The 18042-nt window shown below is 54.6% G+C and overlaps 1 protein-coding gene across 1 annotated transcript; it reads left to right on the top strand.

The window, feature by feature from the left end:
* Positions 1-2694: 2694 nt before the first annotated feature.
* LOC118594668 (protocadherin-1-like) lies at positions 2695-16705 on the top strand. The gene is given in 4 exon segments (XM_036204759.1): positions 2695-2798; positions 10145-10194; positions 10196-11005; positions 13866-16705. Coding segments are annotated over 4 exon segments (3159 nt in total). The 5' UTR covers positions 2695-2779; the 3' UTR covers positions 16146-16705.
* Positions 16706-18042: the final 1337 nt, after the last annotated feature.

Genomic DNA, 18042 nt, shown 5'->3' with positions numbered 1-18042 from the left:
GCGGCACTAGGCAGGAGGTCCTACTGAATTGGGGCACTTGGCAGCCGGGGTACCAAAACCTGAGCAAGAGGGAGTGCCCAAGCTGCTCAAGCACCTCAAGATGGCGCCAGAGAGCCAGAGCTGAGCGCTAGAAACCAAGTATTGGAGTGTGAGACACTGCGTGTGACACACGGTGTGTGACTCGCCGAGTGTGTGACAAGGGAGCTTGTGGCACTGTGAGGGCGTGTGACACAAGTTGTGACACTGAGAGGCTTCACAGGGCAGAGATCCCTTTGACTCTATGAGGTGTGCTAAGTCACCGCCTCCAGTGCGCGGCCGCAGCTCTCCACCGCCCCGAGGGCAGGTGATCAGGGGACCCTCGAACAGCCAGAACTCAGGAGCGTCATTTCATTCCTCACACTTGAATATCTTCCTCGCCCTCACTCGAGAGCTCCCAGATCCCATCCCCGAACCTTGCTACGGTCCCCTTTATAGTCTCACCCCCACTGCAGCTCGGCGCGGAGGGGGAGGGGAGGACTTTTCCCTGCGCGCAAAGAGAAGGGGTGACTTCGGGGGGTCTGACCGGGAAAAGGGTGGACCTGGTTGGGCAGCTGCCCAGGGAAGATGCTGGGGAAGAAAGAGCTAGAGGAGACACTTCCCGTGCCTTGACTTCCCAGGAGGCAGAGGCGGGGGGGGGGGTGGGATGGGGGACGGACAGGTGTTTGAGGCTGGAGAGAGCAATTCCGAAGGGGTCCTAGATGGAGGCTTGGGTGGGATGAGTGTAAGGTGAAGAGGCGAAAAGGCAGCCTGTGCACCCGGCCTTAGGCAGTGTGTGTGTGTGTGTGTGTGTGTGTGTGTGTGTGTGTGTGTGTGTGTGTGTTGGTGGGGACAGCGTAAGAGGAGGGGGCACTTGTTTGGGGGCGCGGTGCTCAGGGTCCCCTCCCAGCGGGACCAGAGCGGTCCCAGCTCCACCTCCCGGCCTAAAAGGGGGGGAGGGAGGGCGGGCAGGCCGGGAGGGAGGGGGAGGGAGGGGGCGGGCCGGCTGTGCGCTCCGCTCGCTGCTGGCTCCGCCGCCGTCGCCGCCGCCGCTGCCGCCTCACACACTAGCGGAGCGGGAGCGCGGCGCGGACGCCAAGCCGCCTGGCTGCTGCGCCCACAGCCTGCCGGAGCCGGAGCCCGAACCGCAGCGCCAGCCCCAGCCCAGGAGAGCCGCAGCCCGCACCGGGGCCGGCGGCGGCTCACGGACAGCGGGGCGGCCGGCCGGTGCTGCCCCGAGGCGGGTAAGGATCTAGCGGCGGCGGCGGCGGCGGCGGCGGCTCGGGGCCCAGAGCGGCCATGGCCGGCGGGAGCTGAGGGAGGGGCGCTCGGTGGAGCGAGGCGATCGGGGCCCAGCCGGTGTCCAAGCGCGCCGGGAGTGAGGTGGAGGCCGTTGGGACACCGAGGGGAGAGGTTGCGGCTGGGGCTCGCTGGCTTCCAAGGTCCACTGCAAGAAGCCGAGAGAAGGGAGGGGGTGCCCCTGGAGTTGGACCCCAGCCCCGGCGTCCGCACCCGAGCGCGCTCCAAGCCGCGGGGAGGAGAGACTCCAGGAGCGCGCTGAATGGAGAGGGTTTGGGGGAAGCGCAAGGCCCTCAGTACAGCCCGGGGGCTGCCGGAGGAGCAGGCAAGCTAGGAACATTATCCACCACACACACACTTGTTGGGCGATTTGCTCAGCTCACTCAGGCGCTTCCAGCTCGTCGCGGACACCTGGAAGAGCCACATCCCAGATACATACACATACATTCATCCGTACATATGTGAACACAGACCATACCTCCCGCACACCAGCGCCCACTGGGCACAGTCACCAGCTCAGAATCTGCTTCGGCGCTTGCACGATCAGCAGCGGGGACACACAACCCGTGGCCGTAGATAACTACAACACAATCGGGTGGGATACTGGGCAGTGTCAGACACACAAACACAACCTCGTGCCTTCATGTATGAAGATAACTGCCTCGGTTCGCCAGATGAACGCTCAAAACCTCCTTCCCTGCACATACCGCTGAAGGAACACAGCCTAGCACAAATGATTGCCCACTCCTCGGCCAGGACATAGGTATACAGCACAGGTCTTGCTTGTCCCCCCTCTACAGCACCCCTACACACAACCCAATGTCTCCTAACACGCCTTGATAGCACACACCCTAGCAGAGAGGCACCTACAGCAGAGACTCATAAACAGAATCCACTGCTCAAAGCATCTTAACACTGGTTGTCACACACACCTTACACCAACAGTGTCACATTACACTCTGCAGCGCGCGCGCGCGCGCGCACACACACACACACACACACACCCCACACACTCCACTCTCTCTGGTCAGATCCCCTCGGGAGAAGCCTCCAGGTTCTCCTGGAGAGCACTCAGAGCCCTGTCACCTCAATCGGGACTTTGTTATTGTAAATATCGGCAGGACTGGAGCCCCGGGGCCGGCCAGACCGGCTTCCCGGCGGCACCTCCCCCCACTTCCACTCCGGGGCCTGACCTGCTGGGTGTTCCGAGAACAAGCTGGACAGGGCAGGCCGCGCCATGCCGCCACCCTGGGGCTGTGTGACCCCAGATCCTAACGCAAAAGGAAGGTACAACACCGAAGAAGGTGTTTGCGAGCTTTTCCGGGCCGTTTAGCTGAGTTCTCCGAGCCACCTGGGTCCCTAGCACACCTGGGTCGCGCACACCTGGGTGTCCCTCTACCGGGGCCCGGTTGCAGGCCAGTCCTGGGTGCTGACCAGGCCCGGGGGCCGGAACGGAGACCGCAGCATGCGCAGAAGAAAAGCTGGTAGGCGAGTAGGACTCTCGTCCCTTCCTTCGGCCACTCTCGGGTAGTTCAGGCTTCTGGCCTCAGTTTCCCCAGCAGTAGAGGGCGACTGTTCTTTCAGCAGGAAAAGGGAGTGACGCTGAGGCCATCGTGGACTGAGTGCAGGGCAAGGACCCCATTTCTGCCGCTGTGAGAGGATCGGTTTTATGAGAATGTCCCCGCCCGGCCAGGCTCGCGGCTTTGTGATTCCGGCGCCGGCTTCCTCCCTGCCCCCCTCCCGGCGCCCGCTGTGCTGCTCCCGCCGGCGCCGGCTTGTGGGGGACCTAGGCGGAGGCTAGAGATGCGGGAGAGGAGGGATTCCCCGCGGCGGTCCTGGAGGCAAGGGACGCCAGTGGCCGCCTGGCCTAAGAGAGTACTCACTGTGCTGCGCCTCACCTAGCCTCACCTTGGGCTCCAGAAGGCCAGGCGTCACCCTGGTGGGGAGCGGGGGTGGGATGACTAGAACCTTAGGAGCGGCCGCTGTCCCCCCCACCACACACACACACACACACACACACACACACACACACACACACACACACACGGCCTCCTCTGGGAGGAGGCACTCGGGCGTGCTGGGTGTGTGCTGAGAGCGCTCACTGACCGAGATGGTGAGGACTAGGGCTGCTCAGGAGCTGGCTAAGCCCAGGACTTAGTACCAGAAGGTGCAGGGCTCTTTCCAGGACCTGCTGTCGGTCAGATGCCTGGACAGGGACAACCCAGAATGTGTTTGTGGTACCCTCAGAGGTCTAAATGTGTGAGGGCACCTGGGTGTTACTTTCTTGAGTGTGTGTGTGTGTGTGTGTGTGTAGGGGGGTCCGCTGTGGGGTTGACACCTATACTAACAACTAGGCTAGGGCAGAGGATGGGTTCCAGGAGATAACCTAAGAAACCTCCGAAAAGGGTGAGAAACAGGCTAGGGAAACAGGCCTGGGTTCTGGTGCAGCCTCATCTGGTTGTCTCGCTTCCTTCAACCCGTCTCTAGTTCCATATTAGAGGGGACCGGCTGTAACGGGGTACCCTGCAGCTCTGGCTACACCAGCAGAGAGCTGGACAGGAGTCGGCGACACTACCTGGAATGGGGCCTGCGTGGGAGGGGAGGGGCTAAGAGGGAGTCCGGGTTCTGATGTGGGGTGAGAGGTGTCCCTGCCAGGAACAAAGCTAGTTGGTGTTGCCGAGAGGGGTTTTGCTAAACAGTGTATTGAGCAGGGTGCAGTAGTAGAGCACATACTATCTTTTCTTTCATAGGCTAGTAGATGCGTTTGGTCCTTCTTTGAGCCGGAGAGCACCTACTATGTGCCCGGTGGTGGAATAAAATGCTCTATCACAGGATTGGGAGACTTAAATTTCTAATCTTTCTTGCAATATGATGATAGTCTTTAGGTGCACTGGGTCTCATTTAGTTCTCCCAAATAACTTGAAGAGGTGGGATTTATTTATTTATGTATTTTTTTGGTTTTTCGAGACAGGGTTTTTCTGTGTAGCTTCGCGCCTTTCCTTGAAATCGCTTTGGATACCAGGCTGGTCTCGAACTCACAGAGATCCATCTGGTTCTGCCTCCCGAGTGCTGGGAGTAAAGGCATCCGCCACCACCGCCAGGCTTGAGGCAGGATTTTTTTTTTTTTTTAATATTTAGTTTATCTGTATGCGCACACACATGTGGAAGTCAGAGAATGATTTTCAGTAGTCCGTTTTCTCCTCCCACTATGTAGGTCTCAGGAATCAAAACTGCAAGCTCCTTTATCCACTGAGCCATCTTGCTTGCGGGAGAGGCAGGACCACCCCCTCCCCCCCCCCCCCCAGTTAATAATAGGGAAATGGGTCTAGAAAAGTGAATCACCTGGATGAGGCCGTACAACTAGGAAGTGCTGGGTGAGGGTTTGAACTCAGCAATCTGGTTCAAGCATGCAGGTGTCTGGAAGCCTGCAGAGGCTAATAGAGGGTTCTGGAAGATAGGAAAGGACCGAGGACTGCTCGCCGCCGTGGGAAGCCTCTGAAGAGCTCCACCCCATGCAGCTCCACTTGCCTACCCTCCGCCCAGGCTCTCAGATGTTCCCTTTGTCCTTTGGTGTTTTGTACTTACAGCCCCAGTGGTTGTTGTATAATGGTGCTGGGGCAGGTGTTGGGGGTCAGAGGCTCCCAAGCTGACCCGGTCGCTCTTCTCACAGCATCCAGCAAGAAGTGGACCTTGGTCCCAAAACGGTGTGCAAATGAAGGTTTCCGGCGAACCTTCACCTGCCCTCATACCTTCCCAGATGTTGACACAGATGGAGGCAGTCCTTCGACCTTTGGGGACGCTTGTCCCCTGCCTCTCACTCCTAAAGCCTTGTTGGGCTTTTGTTGTTGTCTTGGGGTGGTCTTCCCCCCACCCCAGTCCTCATGGAGATGGGTCACTGTGCCTTTCTCTACTTAGGGTCTGTCTCGCCAGGATCCTGGGTACCCATGGCACTGGGTGGAGAGGCACCCTGGCCTAGGAAGGTAGCCTGTGCAGATAAAGCAGCTTCAAAGGCTGCCGCCCGAGACTAATGACTCCCAACACCAACTGCCTGGGACAAAGTTCAGCAATGTTGGGGGTAGGGATGTGTAAAGGCCACTTTACTGCTTTTCCCAGCCGCTTCCTGGCAGGCCTCATGACTCCCTCCACAGCTGCAAATGGCTGGGAGGCTTGGGTTCCCTCCTGGCCAGGCCAGGTTGGCAATCTAGGGTTGGATGAGAGGTAATACGTGTGTAGGAAATACCGTATTTCAGTCTCAGGTTTCTGTCGATTCTTTTCCCAAATCCGGTCTCTGAGCGAAGAGGTGCTTTTTCATAGGTCCTGCTTGTTCATAACTGTTTCTGTTGACCGAGGCTTTTTTACATGTTTTTGAGTCTTAGACCATCAGTGATGGTGGGGGGGATGGGGCATGGTGGGCACACCTTTAATGCCAGTACTCAGGAGGGAAGCAGAGGCAGGTGGATCTCTGAGGCCAGTCTGGTCTACAGAGTGAGTTCCAGGATAGCCAGGACTACACAGAGAAATCCTGGCCTCAAAACCCCCCCCAAAAAAAAAGATTTGGGGAGGGTGCTAGAATACTAACTAATATCCATTTCGAATGATTAACTATTTAGCAATGCACTAGTAGACCCTCAGAGTTGATTGGGGTGGTGGTGGTGGTGGGTGATGGAGGCAGCAGAGGTGGTGATGATGTGGTTTGCAGAGCTTTGGATCCTTTTCCACTCTGAACTACTTTTTCTCCAGGTTGTTTTCCAAGACCTTTGTATCACAGTTGCCCTAGGGGGTTTCTCCAGGTCCTACCTTCAAATCAAAATTCCTAAGGGTAGGGCCAGATAGTCCTTATTTTGGTAAAACTCTCCAAGTGCTTCAAGTATCCAAACCCTCTTTTAACACTTGCCCCCATACTGGGCCACCCTTCCTCCAAACCCACCCCATCCCCAGGACTTCCTTGGGTGGTGCCTTACCCTGTGGTAAGCCTTTCTTGACTGCTGCTGGCTGGAGGCAAAGCAAGCTCTTAACGGAGGTGGGGCTGGGAGGCCCGAGGGGTTTGTGTCTCAAGCTGTGATCTCCAAATAGGAAGAGCCCCAAGTGAGAGGCTTAGTATTTAGTTATCAAAGTGGTCATGAATCAAAATCACCCTGACTTTGTCGGACCACAGACCCTTCGATTTGTTGCCAAATTTTGTGAACAGTCGTTTTCCTAGAAAAATTCTGCTGGATAATGTTGTACGGTTCTCAATGGGGATGTGATTCCCCAAATGTGAACTCTTTTTGGTCTGGGGGTGGGGGGCGAAAGTGAGGAAGCTCTTTGGACAGTTCTCTGGAGATATGTTTTGGGTTGGAGCTTGAAGTATGATGGAGGGTGGATCCAAATCGAGCATCATAAAATCCTTTAGAGAGAGCAAGCTTGTGGCTGAGAATAAGCATGTGTACTTATCTGGTGAAGATCTCACAGGTTGAGGAGTGGCCAGGAGGGGCCTATATTTGGGAAGGCTTCTGAAGGGAGGTGAAGTGCTTGAGTTGTGTGAGGAATCTGTACATTTGGTGAACATTTGCTGAGTGTTACAGCAGAGTAGATTCTAAGTGGAGATTTGCATTTTAACCCAGTAGATTCCTAGGGAATTGGCAAATGGGCAAGTGAGTAAACCATTTACCATTCAGCCAAGGCCAACCCTGGAATCACACCAGAACTGTTCACTTCAGGCCTACTGTGTGTCTGGGTCCAATGCTAGATGGCACAGTAAACAATTAGAGGGTTATAACTGTAATTTCAGCTCTCCAGAGGCTTGAGTTTAAGGCCAGTCTGGACTTTATCCCTGGGTTACAGTGTATCAGTCCCTGTCTCAAGAAATGCTCTCCATTTACTGTCCTGTAGGAAAGATAACCATTAGCCAATTTCCCAAACAGGCCTGAAACTATAACTGCTAAGTGCTTTGAAAGAAAAGACAACTTGTTGAGTGCCTACATTGTTGTAAACACTTAGCCTACATTAACTCAGACCCACTAGGAAACAGATAGTATCGTCTCCATTTGACAGATGCAGAAACCAAGGCTTTCAATTGTTTACTCCAGGAAATAGGCAGCTGGGGCTTGCCCGACTTTATCTGAAGTCATAACCCAGGTTCATCTCCACCCTGCTGCCTTACATGTGCCAAATGAGTACACAGAGGTAACCCAGCAAACTGATAGTCACTGCACTGGAACCACTGTTACAGCAGATGGGTCCAGTCTTTACTGCTGTGTTCCAGTGCTCAGGAGACAGCCTAGCACATTTTAAGTGACTAATATGCTTTTGTGGAGTACGGAATGAGCACTTGCTCTATGCCCAGTTTTACCCAGTTACATCTGTCGGGGCAAGAGGGGGATGAGTGAGTATATGAATTCTTGCCTCTTTGGAATGTCTGGCGTCTTCCTGGGGAGACAGAGAACACAAGAATAGGTGCCCAATACTATAGTTGAACAACAGGGCTGGGTGGTGTCCGGGGCAGCCCAGTGATTCATTGCCTTAGGATTGGAGTAGACAATAAGTGGCTGTGAGTTGGAGGAAGGAGAGGTCACTGTGGGCTGGAGAGGCCTAGTAAGGCATTGTAGGGTTCCGGGCGGTGGCAAAACCTGTCTTCAGTGGGATGGGCAATGTCAGTGTCAGGTCTGGGATAGAGATTCTAGAAGTGGGGGAAATGAATGGAACTTGAAACCTTCCTCCTTCCCCACAGAAAATGCTGGACCAGAAATTTGGGATTGGAATAGAGGAAGGGTTTGCCATGGTTGTTTTTTGGAGATGAGAGATGGGGTGAGGAAAAGAGGTAGGCTATTGTGGTGATGGTGGTGCAATTGTAGTCTAGGGTGTGCACGGCTTAGCCTCCTGGAAGGATCTGGGGGTGACAGAGAGAGAAGGCTGTGGGATACACTGGACCAGTTAGAGACGGGGAAGGGATGACTATGCAGCAGGTTCCGGATGTAGGCAAGGATAAGGGTCAAACAGGAGCCAGAGCCAGGTGTGGTAGTGCACATCTGTAACCCCAGCGTTCCAGTTTTGTTGTTTGGTTTTGAGACAGGGTTTCAATCCCAGCATTCTGGAAGCTGAGTCAGGAGGAATTCAAGGCTAGTCTGGGATACCTAATGAGACTTTATCTTAAAAAACAAGGTCTGAGGCGGGCAGTGGTGGCGCACACCTTTAATCCCGGCACTTGGGAGGCAGAGGCAGGCGGATCTCTGTGAGTTCAAGGCCAGCCTGGTCTACAGAGCGAGATCCAGGAAAGGCGCAAAGCTACACAGAGAAGCCCTGTCTCTCAAAACAAACAAACAAACAAACAAAGGTCTGGGAATGTAGCTCAGTGGTAGATCATTTATCTAGTCTATGCAATGCCCTGTGCTCAATTCTTAGCACTGGGGGAAAAATAAGTAGATAGATAGACAGACAGATAGACAGATAAACAAACAAACAAACGAGGAGGCGGTTGATCTTCTGGAGAGCAGAGACAGTGGACCAGTGAAGGCTGATGGTGTCATCACAGCTCTGTCCCAGTTAGACCCGCTGCACTCTCTGTTGCTAAGGACAGAACAGGGCAGCTCCCAATGTCAATTTGAGGGTCAGTCAGTCCTAACCCCAATCTTGACCTCTACTCCTTTCTTCTACACACTTGCCCGTAGCAACAGGCAGCAAGGAGTGATGGGAACTGTGTGTGTCTCACACACACACACACACACACACACACACACACACACACACACAGTGCTTTGAAACACATTTGTGGGGAAGTCAGGGAGAACTAACACCTACTCAACTTACTTTCTTACTTTCTTTCTTTCTTTCTTTCTTTCTTTCTTTCTTTCTTTCTTTCTTTCTTTCTTTCTGTAGAGCTGAAGATCGAACCCAGGGCCTTGCGCTTGCTAGGCAAGCGGTCTACCACTGAGCTAAATCCCCAACCCCAGCATTTTCTTAACAATTTTTTTTTAAAGTATATTCATTGGTGGGCTGGGGAATGCATGCCACAGAATGTATATGGAGGTCAGAGGATAACTTACAAGGGTCAGTTCTCTCCTTTCAATGTCGGTCTCGGGGACTGAACATGGGTCATCAGCCTTGGCAGCAATCCCCTTGACCCACGGTGCCATCATCTCTCTGGCCCTGCTGCTAGCCATTTTCACAAGATGTTGGCAATCGATTGTGGGAGTGGGGAACATTGGGCACTGTGGATGCTGTTTGTCAAAAAAGGAGGATTTGGGATGTAAGAGCTCATACGCAGGAGCTTACTTGGTATCTCAGAAGAAAGGGAAATGAAATACTCTTCCTCTAGCATGGGGAGTATGGGCAGTAATGGCTCCCAGGGTCTAGGGCACCGGTGGAGTGGGCGCACGCTGCTTTTGTACTCCAGATGTGGGAGGGGTGCTCCAACCGGAGGTGTCCCGGGCCTAACCCTTCCACTTGCTCTTGCTGCCTATCTCAGTATCAGGGTAATTACCATGGGTGACTAAGGCAGGATGCTGGTGAGAAGGAGGTGTTGTGCAAAGCACCGAGCTGAAAGCAGAGTGGGGGGGCGGTACCCAGGAACGTCAGCTGGCTAAGGGCGTGCCATGGGCAGGAGCTGCTGGAGCTGCCTGTCTTCCTACCAACTTCTCCAGCTGGGTCAGACACAGCTGCTGCACCCCACTGTGGATGCACCCCACTGTGGGTGAGGCTCGGGGTTCTGGAATCGCATTTCTGGGCTAGGGTTGACTCTCTCTGTGGGAGAATGGTGACTCGGTGGGAGAGGGAGAGTGGGGGTCTCTGTCAGCCTTTGGGGGGTCAACTTCCTCTTCACAGCTGATGGCCTCTACTTTGTGTCTTCCTGTAGTTCTCCTGATTCTGGAGCCTGCCGGGATGGGGCCTCTGAGGCCCAGCCCAGGGCCCGGGGGGGCAGCAGTTGCTGCTCCCCTCACTGCTGGCACTACTACTCTTGTTGGCTCCATCTGCAGGCCATACCACCCAGGTAGTATACAAGGTGCCAGAGGAACAGCCGCCCAACACCCTCATTGGGAGCCTTGCCGCTGACTACGGTTTTCCAGACGTGGGTCATCTGTATAAACTCGAGGTAGGTGCTCCATACCTGCGAGTGGACGGCAAGACCGGTGACATATTCACCACCGAGACCTCCATTGACCGAGAGGGGCTCCGTGAATGCCAGAACCAGATCCCTGGGAACCCCTGTATCCTGGAGTTTGAGGTGTCTATCACGGACCTTGTGCAGAATGGCAGCCCCCGGCTGCTAGAAGGCCAGATAGAGGTGCAGGACATCAACGACAACACACCCAACTTTGCCTCACCGGTCATCACCCTGGCCATCCCTGAGAACACCAACATCGGCTCGCTCTTCCCCATCCCACTGGCCACAGACCGTGATGCTGGCCCCAATGGCGTGGCATCCTATGAGCTGCAGGCTGGGCCTGAGGCCCAGGAGCTATTTGGACTGCAGGTGGCCGAGGACCAGGAAGAGAAGCAGCCACAGCTCATTGTCATGGGCAACCTGGACCGAGAGCGTTGGGACTCCTACGACCTCACCATCAAGGTTCAGGATGGTGGCAACCCTCCACGCGCCAGCAGCGCCCTGCTGCGGGTCACCGTCCTTGATACAAACGACAACGCTCCCAAGTTCGAGCGGCCGTCCTACGAAGCGGAGTTGTCTGAGAACAGCCCCATTGGCCACTCGGTCATCCAGGTGAGAGGCTTCCTCCATCTAACCGTTTGTCAGGGTGACTCCCCTTTGGAAATGGGACCCACCAAAACCGGGTGGGAGGGTCCTTCACTTAGGGGAAAAACAAAAAACCCAGAATGTTGTGGGAAGCTCCCTTCTTCCCGGCCAAAGGAGAATGTCTCATCATCTTCCTCTCCTCCACCTGAACAAGCAACAGTGATGTAGCATCTAAATATCATCATACCTCCCCATCAGATTCAACTTAGGGCAACTTCTGGGATTGCCTTCTCCTTAGCCTGGGCTGGATCAAGGAACTCACCTTTTACCCAGTAGACCCTCTCCTGCCATGACATGATCTTCCCACTCAGGGGCAGCTCTCTTTAGCCAGGTGAGATTTTGTTTCCGTTGGCGACACAGTCTCGTTCTCAATAAAGTCATGAGATTGTGTCAGCCCGGAGGGTCCTCAGTTTTGACAAATCACACTGGACTGTCGGTACGTTTGCCTCCTTACCCAGCCATGGGATACCATGGATTTGTGGTGTTTGAGACAGTTGTGGAGGGGGTCAGTGACGCTATGAAAGTTCTCAGCAGCCTTCTGCATGGGAACTGCCCCAGGGGTTGGGCAGCAGCTTGGTGGGGCTGGGGCCTGGGAGGGAACAGAGAAGCGTCCCTGCAGACAGGTGGGTGTATCTCCCGCTCTCATCTCAGCCCTGGCCTCCCGCCAGTCCCATCTCCTTTCTCCTTCCCCATGGGCTGAAGCGATCTCTGTCCATAATGTGAGCAAGCTAAAGAGAGTTCAGCTAGCCTGGACACCGTTACCCAACCTGAGAGACCCTTCGTTCTGGGTCCTGGAGCTGAGGTGAGTGGGTGGCAGTTTTCATCTTTTCCAGAGGCTGGTGGACTAGAATATAGAAATGAGGCTGAGAAAGAATAGAAAGACAGCCGTTCGGGATGGCGAATAATAATAGCCCAGGTGCCAGGCACTGTTCTAAATGCACTGTGCATATTATATAAATTAATCCTTACAGTACAAGGTAAGTAAGCATTATCCCCATTTTACAGATGAGAAGCTGAGCCCATAGAGATTTCTTCATTTGCCTGGGGTCAGAGCCCATCTTTGCTCATGTCCTATAGACTTGCTTTACATCGTCTCAGTGAGATGACACAGGACAGAGTCCTCAGAGGCTGGCAGCAGTGAAATTGGCCGAGTACCGGGCAAGGTAGACAGCTAGTGGTCATAAAAACAAAGATGGGAGGTGGGGAAGGAGAGAGCTAAGAAGATGACCAATCAGAGACGGAGGGTCTAGGCGCAGAGCCACAGAGCTGGTGGTGGACAGACTGGGCTTGGGTAGGAAAAATGGCTAGAGGTTTGCCTTCAAAGGTGTGAAGGGGCACCAGGGTAGCTGGGAGCCCTTGTCCAGAAGTCTCCTCTGTAGAAAAGCCTTGGCAGGTATGGATGGAGTTCCCTTCCTAAGGAGAACCGAAGTCCAGCTGTGGCATGAGGGCCTGTAGGTACAGGGCTCAGCATTGTGTAATTGGATTTCTTAGAAACAGAGGGATAGGTGGATGAATGATTGACGGACAGATCAAAAGAAAGGGGGTATTAAAAATTTAAGGATCACTTGCCATGTCCTAGGCAGCATTAGGTATTTCTTTATATCATCCCTATTAACCTTCACCACAGTCTTATGAAATAAGTTCTATTATTCATCCCCATTTTATACCTTTGTAAAGTGAGGCTTGGGAAGATTAAATAATTGGCCCAAGGCCACATAATTAATTGGAAAGCAGTAGAGCTGGGATTTGAACCCAAGACTTTGATTTTGCTCCCTAGAGACTGCCAAGGTATGCCCACTACTCTTTTCCACTCTCTCCCCGAGACAGACAGACAGACAGACACACACAGAGACAGACACACACACACACGCACACACACACTACATTCTGTTTGGCTGTAAATACTTTCAATACACCAGTGGTACCTCATAGCCATCCCCACCTGGCTTCTGTTGCCCCATTACCACCCATGTTTGTATAGACTTGGTCCCAGTGCAGGGCGGCATTGGCGTGGGAGGGCGTGCCCACTGCAAAGGGACAGGCAATTCATTGTTTGGTGCTGGAAGCCCAGCCCGCTGCCAGCAGGCTCTGTGGCCTGCACCAACCCCTCCCTTCTGGCCCCAGGCTCAGGCCGGATTCCTCACACTGGTGCCTTGCCAGCAACAGACAACAGTCAAGGAGCTACAGAAACAGGTTTCCCCAGTTTGACAGCAGTGACTGGGTTGGGCCTGCTGGGCTCTTTTTGACCCGTATCTCTATCTGGCTGCTTTCAATAGCAATCCCCTCATCTGGGGCCTCTAGTTGGGTATGGGGGTCTCCATTGATGCATGCACACACACGAACAAAAACACCTTCTCGCGCTCAGCTATCACGGCTTACAGTCCCATACTTGTGTGTATGTCACATGCCTGCATACAAGGTATGTACTTGAGTACATGCATGCCCACCATCTCTACTGCTCAGACACTGTCATCCCTTCAGAATGGTGGGTGGGACAGGTTGGGAGTGCAGCTCGAAGGGTTGGCGGAAAGGGTTTGCTCACTGCTTCTCGGCTCGTCTCAGTGTTTAGGTAGACTGGTGCAAATGAAGAGTGGAATGTGATCCTGCCTGGTCCTAGTGATGCAGTGCCACTGAGAAGGATTTGCGAGCTGCATCTGGGCTCTTTGGGAAAATAGGTTAGCAGTGTCTACCTGGATGTCCGGCCAGGGTGGATTGTCGCTTTTGGAAAGGGTGCTAAGTGAGCTTCATGGAGTACGGTGTACTTGTGGGAAAGGACACTAGCAGCTCATGCACCTTAAACTTACTAACCTGTCCCTGTTCCCTCTAGGTGAAAGCCAATGACTCAGACCAAGGTGCCAATGCAGAGATCGACTATACCTTCCACCAGGCTCCTGAAGTTGTCAGACGTCTTTTGCGACTAGACAGGAACACTGGACTTATCACTGTGCAGGGTCCCGTGGACCGTGAGGATCTCAGCACTCTGCGTTTCTCCGTGCTCGCCAAGGATCGAGGCGCCAACCCAAAGAGTGCCCGTGCCCAGGTAGCTGTGACTGTGAAAGACATGAATGACAATGCCCCCACCATTGAGATCCGAGGCATAGGGCTAGTGACTCATCAAGATGGGATGGCCAATATATCCGAGGACGTGGCCGAGGAGACGGCTGTGGCCTTGGTGCAGGTATCTGATCGAGACGAGGGAGAGAACGCAGCGGTCACCTGTGTGGTAGCAGGTGATGTGCCCTTCCAGCTACGCCAGGCCAGCGAGACAGGCAGTGACAGCAAGAAAAAGTACTTCCTGCAGACCACCACCCCTCTTGACTATGAGAAAGTCAGAGACTATACCATCGAGATCGTGGCTGTGGACTCCGGCAATCCCCCGCTCTCTAGCACCAACTCCCTCAAGGTCCAGGTGGTGGATGTCAATGACAACGCCCCTGTCTTCACCCAGAGCATCACTGAAGTCGCCTTCCCAGAAAACAACAAGCCTGGGGAAGTGGTGGCCGAGGTCACTGCCAGTGATGCCGACTCGGGTTCTAATGCCGAGCTGGTGTATTCTCTGGAACCTGAGCCAGCTGCCCAGGGCCTCTTCACTATCTCACCCGAGAATGGAGAGATCCGGGTGAAGACGTCACTGGATCGGGAACAGAGAGAGAGCTATGAGCTGAAGGTGGTGGCGGCTGACCGGGGCAGTCCCAGCCTTCAGGGGACAGCCACGGTCCTCGTCAACGTACTTGACTGTAATGACAATGACCCCAAATTTATGCTGAGTGGCTACAACTTCTCAGTGATGGAGAACATGCCCGCGCTGAGTCCAGTGGGCATGGTGACTGTCATCGATGGAGACAAGGGGGAGAATGCCCGGGTGCAGCTCTCCGTAGAACAGGACAATGGCGACTTTGTTATCCAGAACGGCACAGGCACCATCTTATCCAGTCTGAGCTTTGACAGGGAGCAACAGAGTACCTATACCTTCCAACTGAAGGCTGTCGATGGTGGTGTCCCGCCTCGCTCGGCGTATGTCGGGGTCACCATCAATGTATTGGATGAGAATGACAATGCACCCTTTATCACTGCCCCCTCCAACACATCTCACCGACTGCTGACCCCGCAGACCCGTCTCGGTGAGACAGTCAGTCAGGTGACAGCGGAGGACATTGACTCTGGCGTCAACGCTGAGCTGACCTACAGCATTGCTGGTGGCAACCCCTACGGACTCTTCCAGATTGGATCACACTCAGGTGCCATCACCCTGGAGAAGGAGATTGAACGGCGCCACCACGGGCTCCACCGCCTCGTGGTGAAGGTCAGTGACCGAGGCAAGCCCCCGCGCTACGGCACGGCCTTGGTCCACCTCTATGTCAATGAGACCCTAGCCAACCGCACCCTGCTAGAGACCCTCCTGGTCCACAGCCTGGACACACCATTGGATATTGACATTGCAGGGGATCCGGAATACGAGCGTTCCAAGCAGCGTGGCAACATTCTCTTTGGTGTCGTAGCCGGTGTGGTGGCCGTGGCCTTACTCATCGCCCTGGCTGTGCTCGTGCGCTACTGCCGGCAGCGGGAGGCCAAGAGTGGCTATCAGGCTGGCAAGAAGGAGACAAAGGACCTGTATGCCCCCAAGCCCAGCGGCAAAGCTGCTAAGGGAAACAAGAGCAAGGGGAAGAAGAGCAAGTCCCCGAAGCCTGTGAAGCCGGTGGAGGACGAGGATGAGGCTGGGCTGCAGAAATCCCTCAAGTTCAACCTAATGAGCGACGCCCCAGGGGACAGTCCCCGAATCCACCTGCCCCTCAACTACCCACCAGGCAGCCCCGACTTAGGCCGCCATTATCGCTCCAACTCCCCACTGCCTTCCATCCAGCTGCAACCCCAGTCACCCTCGGCCTCCAAGAAGCACCAGGTGGTGCAGGACCTGCCGCCTGCAAACACATTTGTGGGCACCGGGGACACCACGTCCACGGGCTCCGAGCAGTACTCCGACTACAGCTATCGTACCAACCCCCCCAAATACCCCAGCAAGCAGGTAGGCCAGCCCTTTCGGCTTAGCACACCCCAGCCCCCACCCCACCCCTACCACGGGGCCATCTGGACCGAGGTGTGGGAGTGATAGAGCGGGTGTGTCTTGCCTGCCATGATCAACTAGATCATATGGGAGCATCCTGAGCTAGCTGTGGGAGGTGGGAACACTGATCTGGGGCTGTGGAGGCCTCGCCGAGGACCCTGATGCCTTACTCAGATATGAAGGGTTAGCATGATTGGAAACTGGGGGGAGCTCTGTAAGTGTCCTGCCTTGCTTCCTCCCCACAAGGGAGAAGTCTGTGACTTGTGAGATCCCAGGCTGCTCAACTAGCTACTGGGTCTTTCAGGAGGAGCTAATGGGCAGGTGAATGCAGGTTTGGAGACAGGCGGGAACAGGGTGAAATGGGAGGAGAGTATTCCAAACCCAGGTCTCTCTCGGAGATCAGCTGTACAGGTGCTCCTGTGGAGGGGACACACAAGACCTCTGGGTGGGGACTCTGCTGGGGAGGGGGATCCTCTCCACTTGTGCCTTCTGTATGTACTGTGTATTAACTTCTTCCTCATCCCCAGGCCCCGGGGGGCTGGCCCCGCATCCCCTACCCCAGCCCTATTCACGTGGTCCTGATAATAAAGTTCTCTATTTTTGGAGTTTTGGTTTCTTATTTCCCCGGAACTGAGAGAAGCAGCGAGAGAGACTGGAAGCAGCAGCTTTGTTTTCAAATCCTCCTCAATTCCACCATGGCTACCCTTTATCCTTCCCTGCTCCCTGGGCCTGCTACTTCACTCCAGCCCTATCTTAGTATGTCATCTCCTGCCCACCCCCACACCCATCTCCATGTCTGCAGAAAGCTCCAGCCTTAAAACAGAGGAGTATGGTAGCATGCTCCCTCACCCCATGGTCGTGAGGCCTTCCGCCTGGCCTGAGACTCTTCACCAAGAAAGAGGGTAGGAAGGAGGAGAGGCTCTGTCTCCCTCGTCCTTCTGTCTAAATGGAGCAGCTTCTCAGAGACTTGAAACCAGAGCACCTGTGTGGGGAGGCAGCCAGCCTTCCTGCCTCAGGTGAAGCCAGAGAACCTTTTGATTACACCATCCACCTTCCCTCAGGGCAAATCTTCCCCCAAGTCCCTTTCCCAGCCTCTTCACACCAACACTCAGCAATTAGCTGGCCCTGCCCTGTGTCTCCCCATGATCACCAGCCTGGGCTCCAGAGAGGGAAGGCCCTGGGAGAGGCCAGGGGCTTCTCTGATGCTTCAGAGACCCACTTTACACCCTTAGGCTTGGGTGAGCCATTGTCATAGGATGGGGTGTCCCAATTCAGCCTCCTGCCCAAGGCCACCTCCCACTCCATCCTTCCCCCTCCTTACACTAGCCTGGACTGCCAGCTAGCTCGCTCTCTCTCTCCCTCCGTCTCTCACTTCTTACTCTCCTGGGTCTGCCCTGTCTCTGCTTGTGCCTGAGAGAAGTTAAGGTGTGGATGAGGGGCCTCTAGTCCTGGGGGAGTCTCTGAGGCCAGAGGCAACCTATCTCCATGGTGACCAAAGAGGCTTGAGACACTCCCAGGAGGTCCAAGGCGCCAGCTCTCTTCTTGGTTTCATCTATAAACTCCCCAAAGTCCTGGGATACCCCCAAAAGTGAAAAACATCTGAAGAGTTTTGGAGGAGCGGGGTATGCGAGGTCATATCTAGTGACAACTTCTTTCTCCCTAGAAGTCATCCATCTGTTGGGTGACCTCCGGAAACTCCTGGCCTCACACTCTCCCTCTTTCACTCTGCCTTGCGACCCTTACTCCTTCCAATTCCTTTAGTTCATTGGCCCCTCTTTTTTTCTCAAGGTGTAAGGGGTTGTCCCTCACTGGGTTCCAACCCAGCCAGCCCATCCACGGAACCACACTGAATACCTCCTCCCAACATTTGAGTAGAACCAAACCTTCCACTACCGGTTGTCAGAGCACATAGGCCAAGTTCCTTCCGCGTGCTCAGCATGGT

This window comes from Onychomys torridus, chromosome 13, assembly GCF_903995425.1.
Source record: "Onychomys torridus chromosome 13, mOncTor1.1, whole genome shotgun sequence".
Classification (NCBI taxonomy): Eukaryota; Metazoa; Chordata; class Mammalia; order Rodentia; family Cricetidae; genus Onychomys; species Onychomys torridus.
The sequence above is the reverse complement of the archived record's forward strand: the minus strand, read 5'-3'. Positions and strand labels throughout refer to the sequence as shown.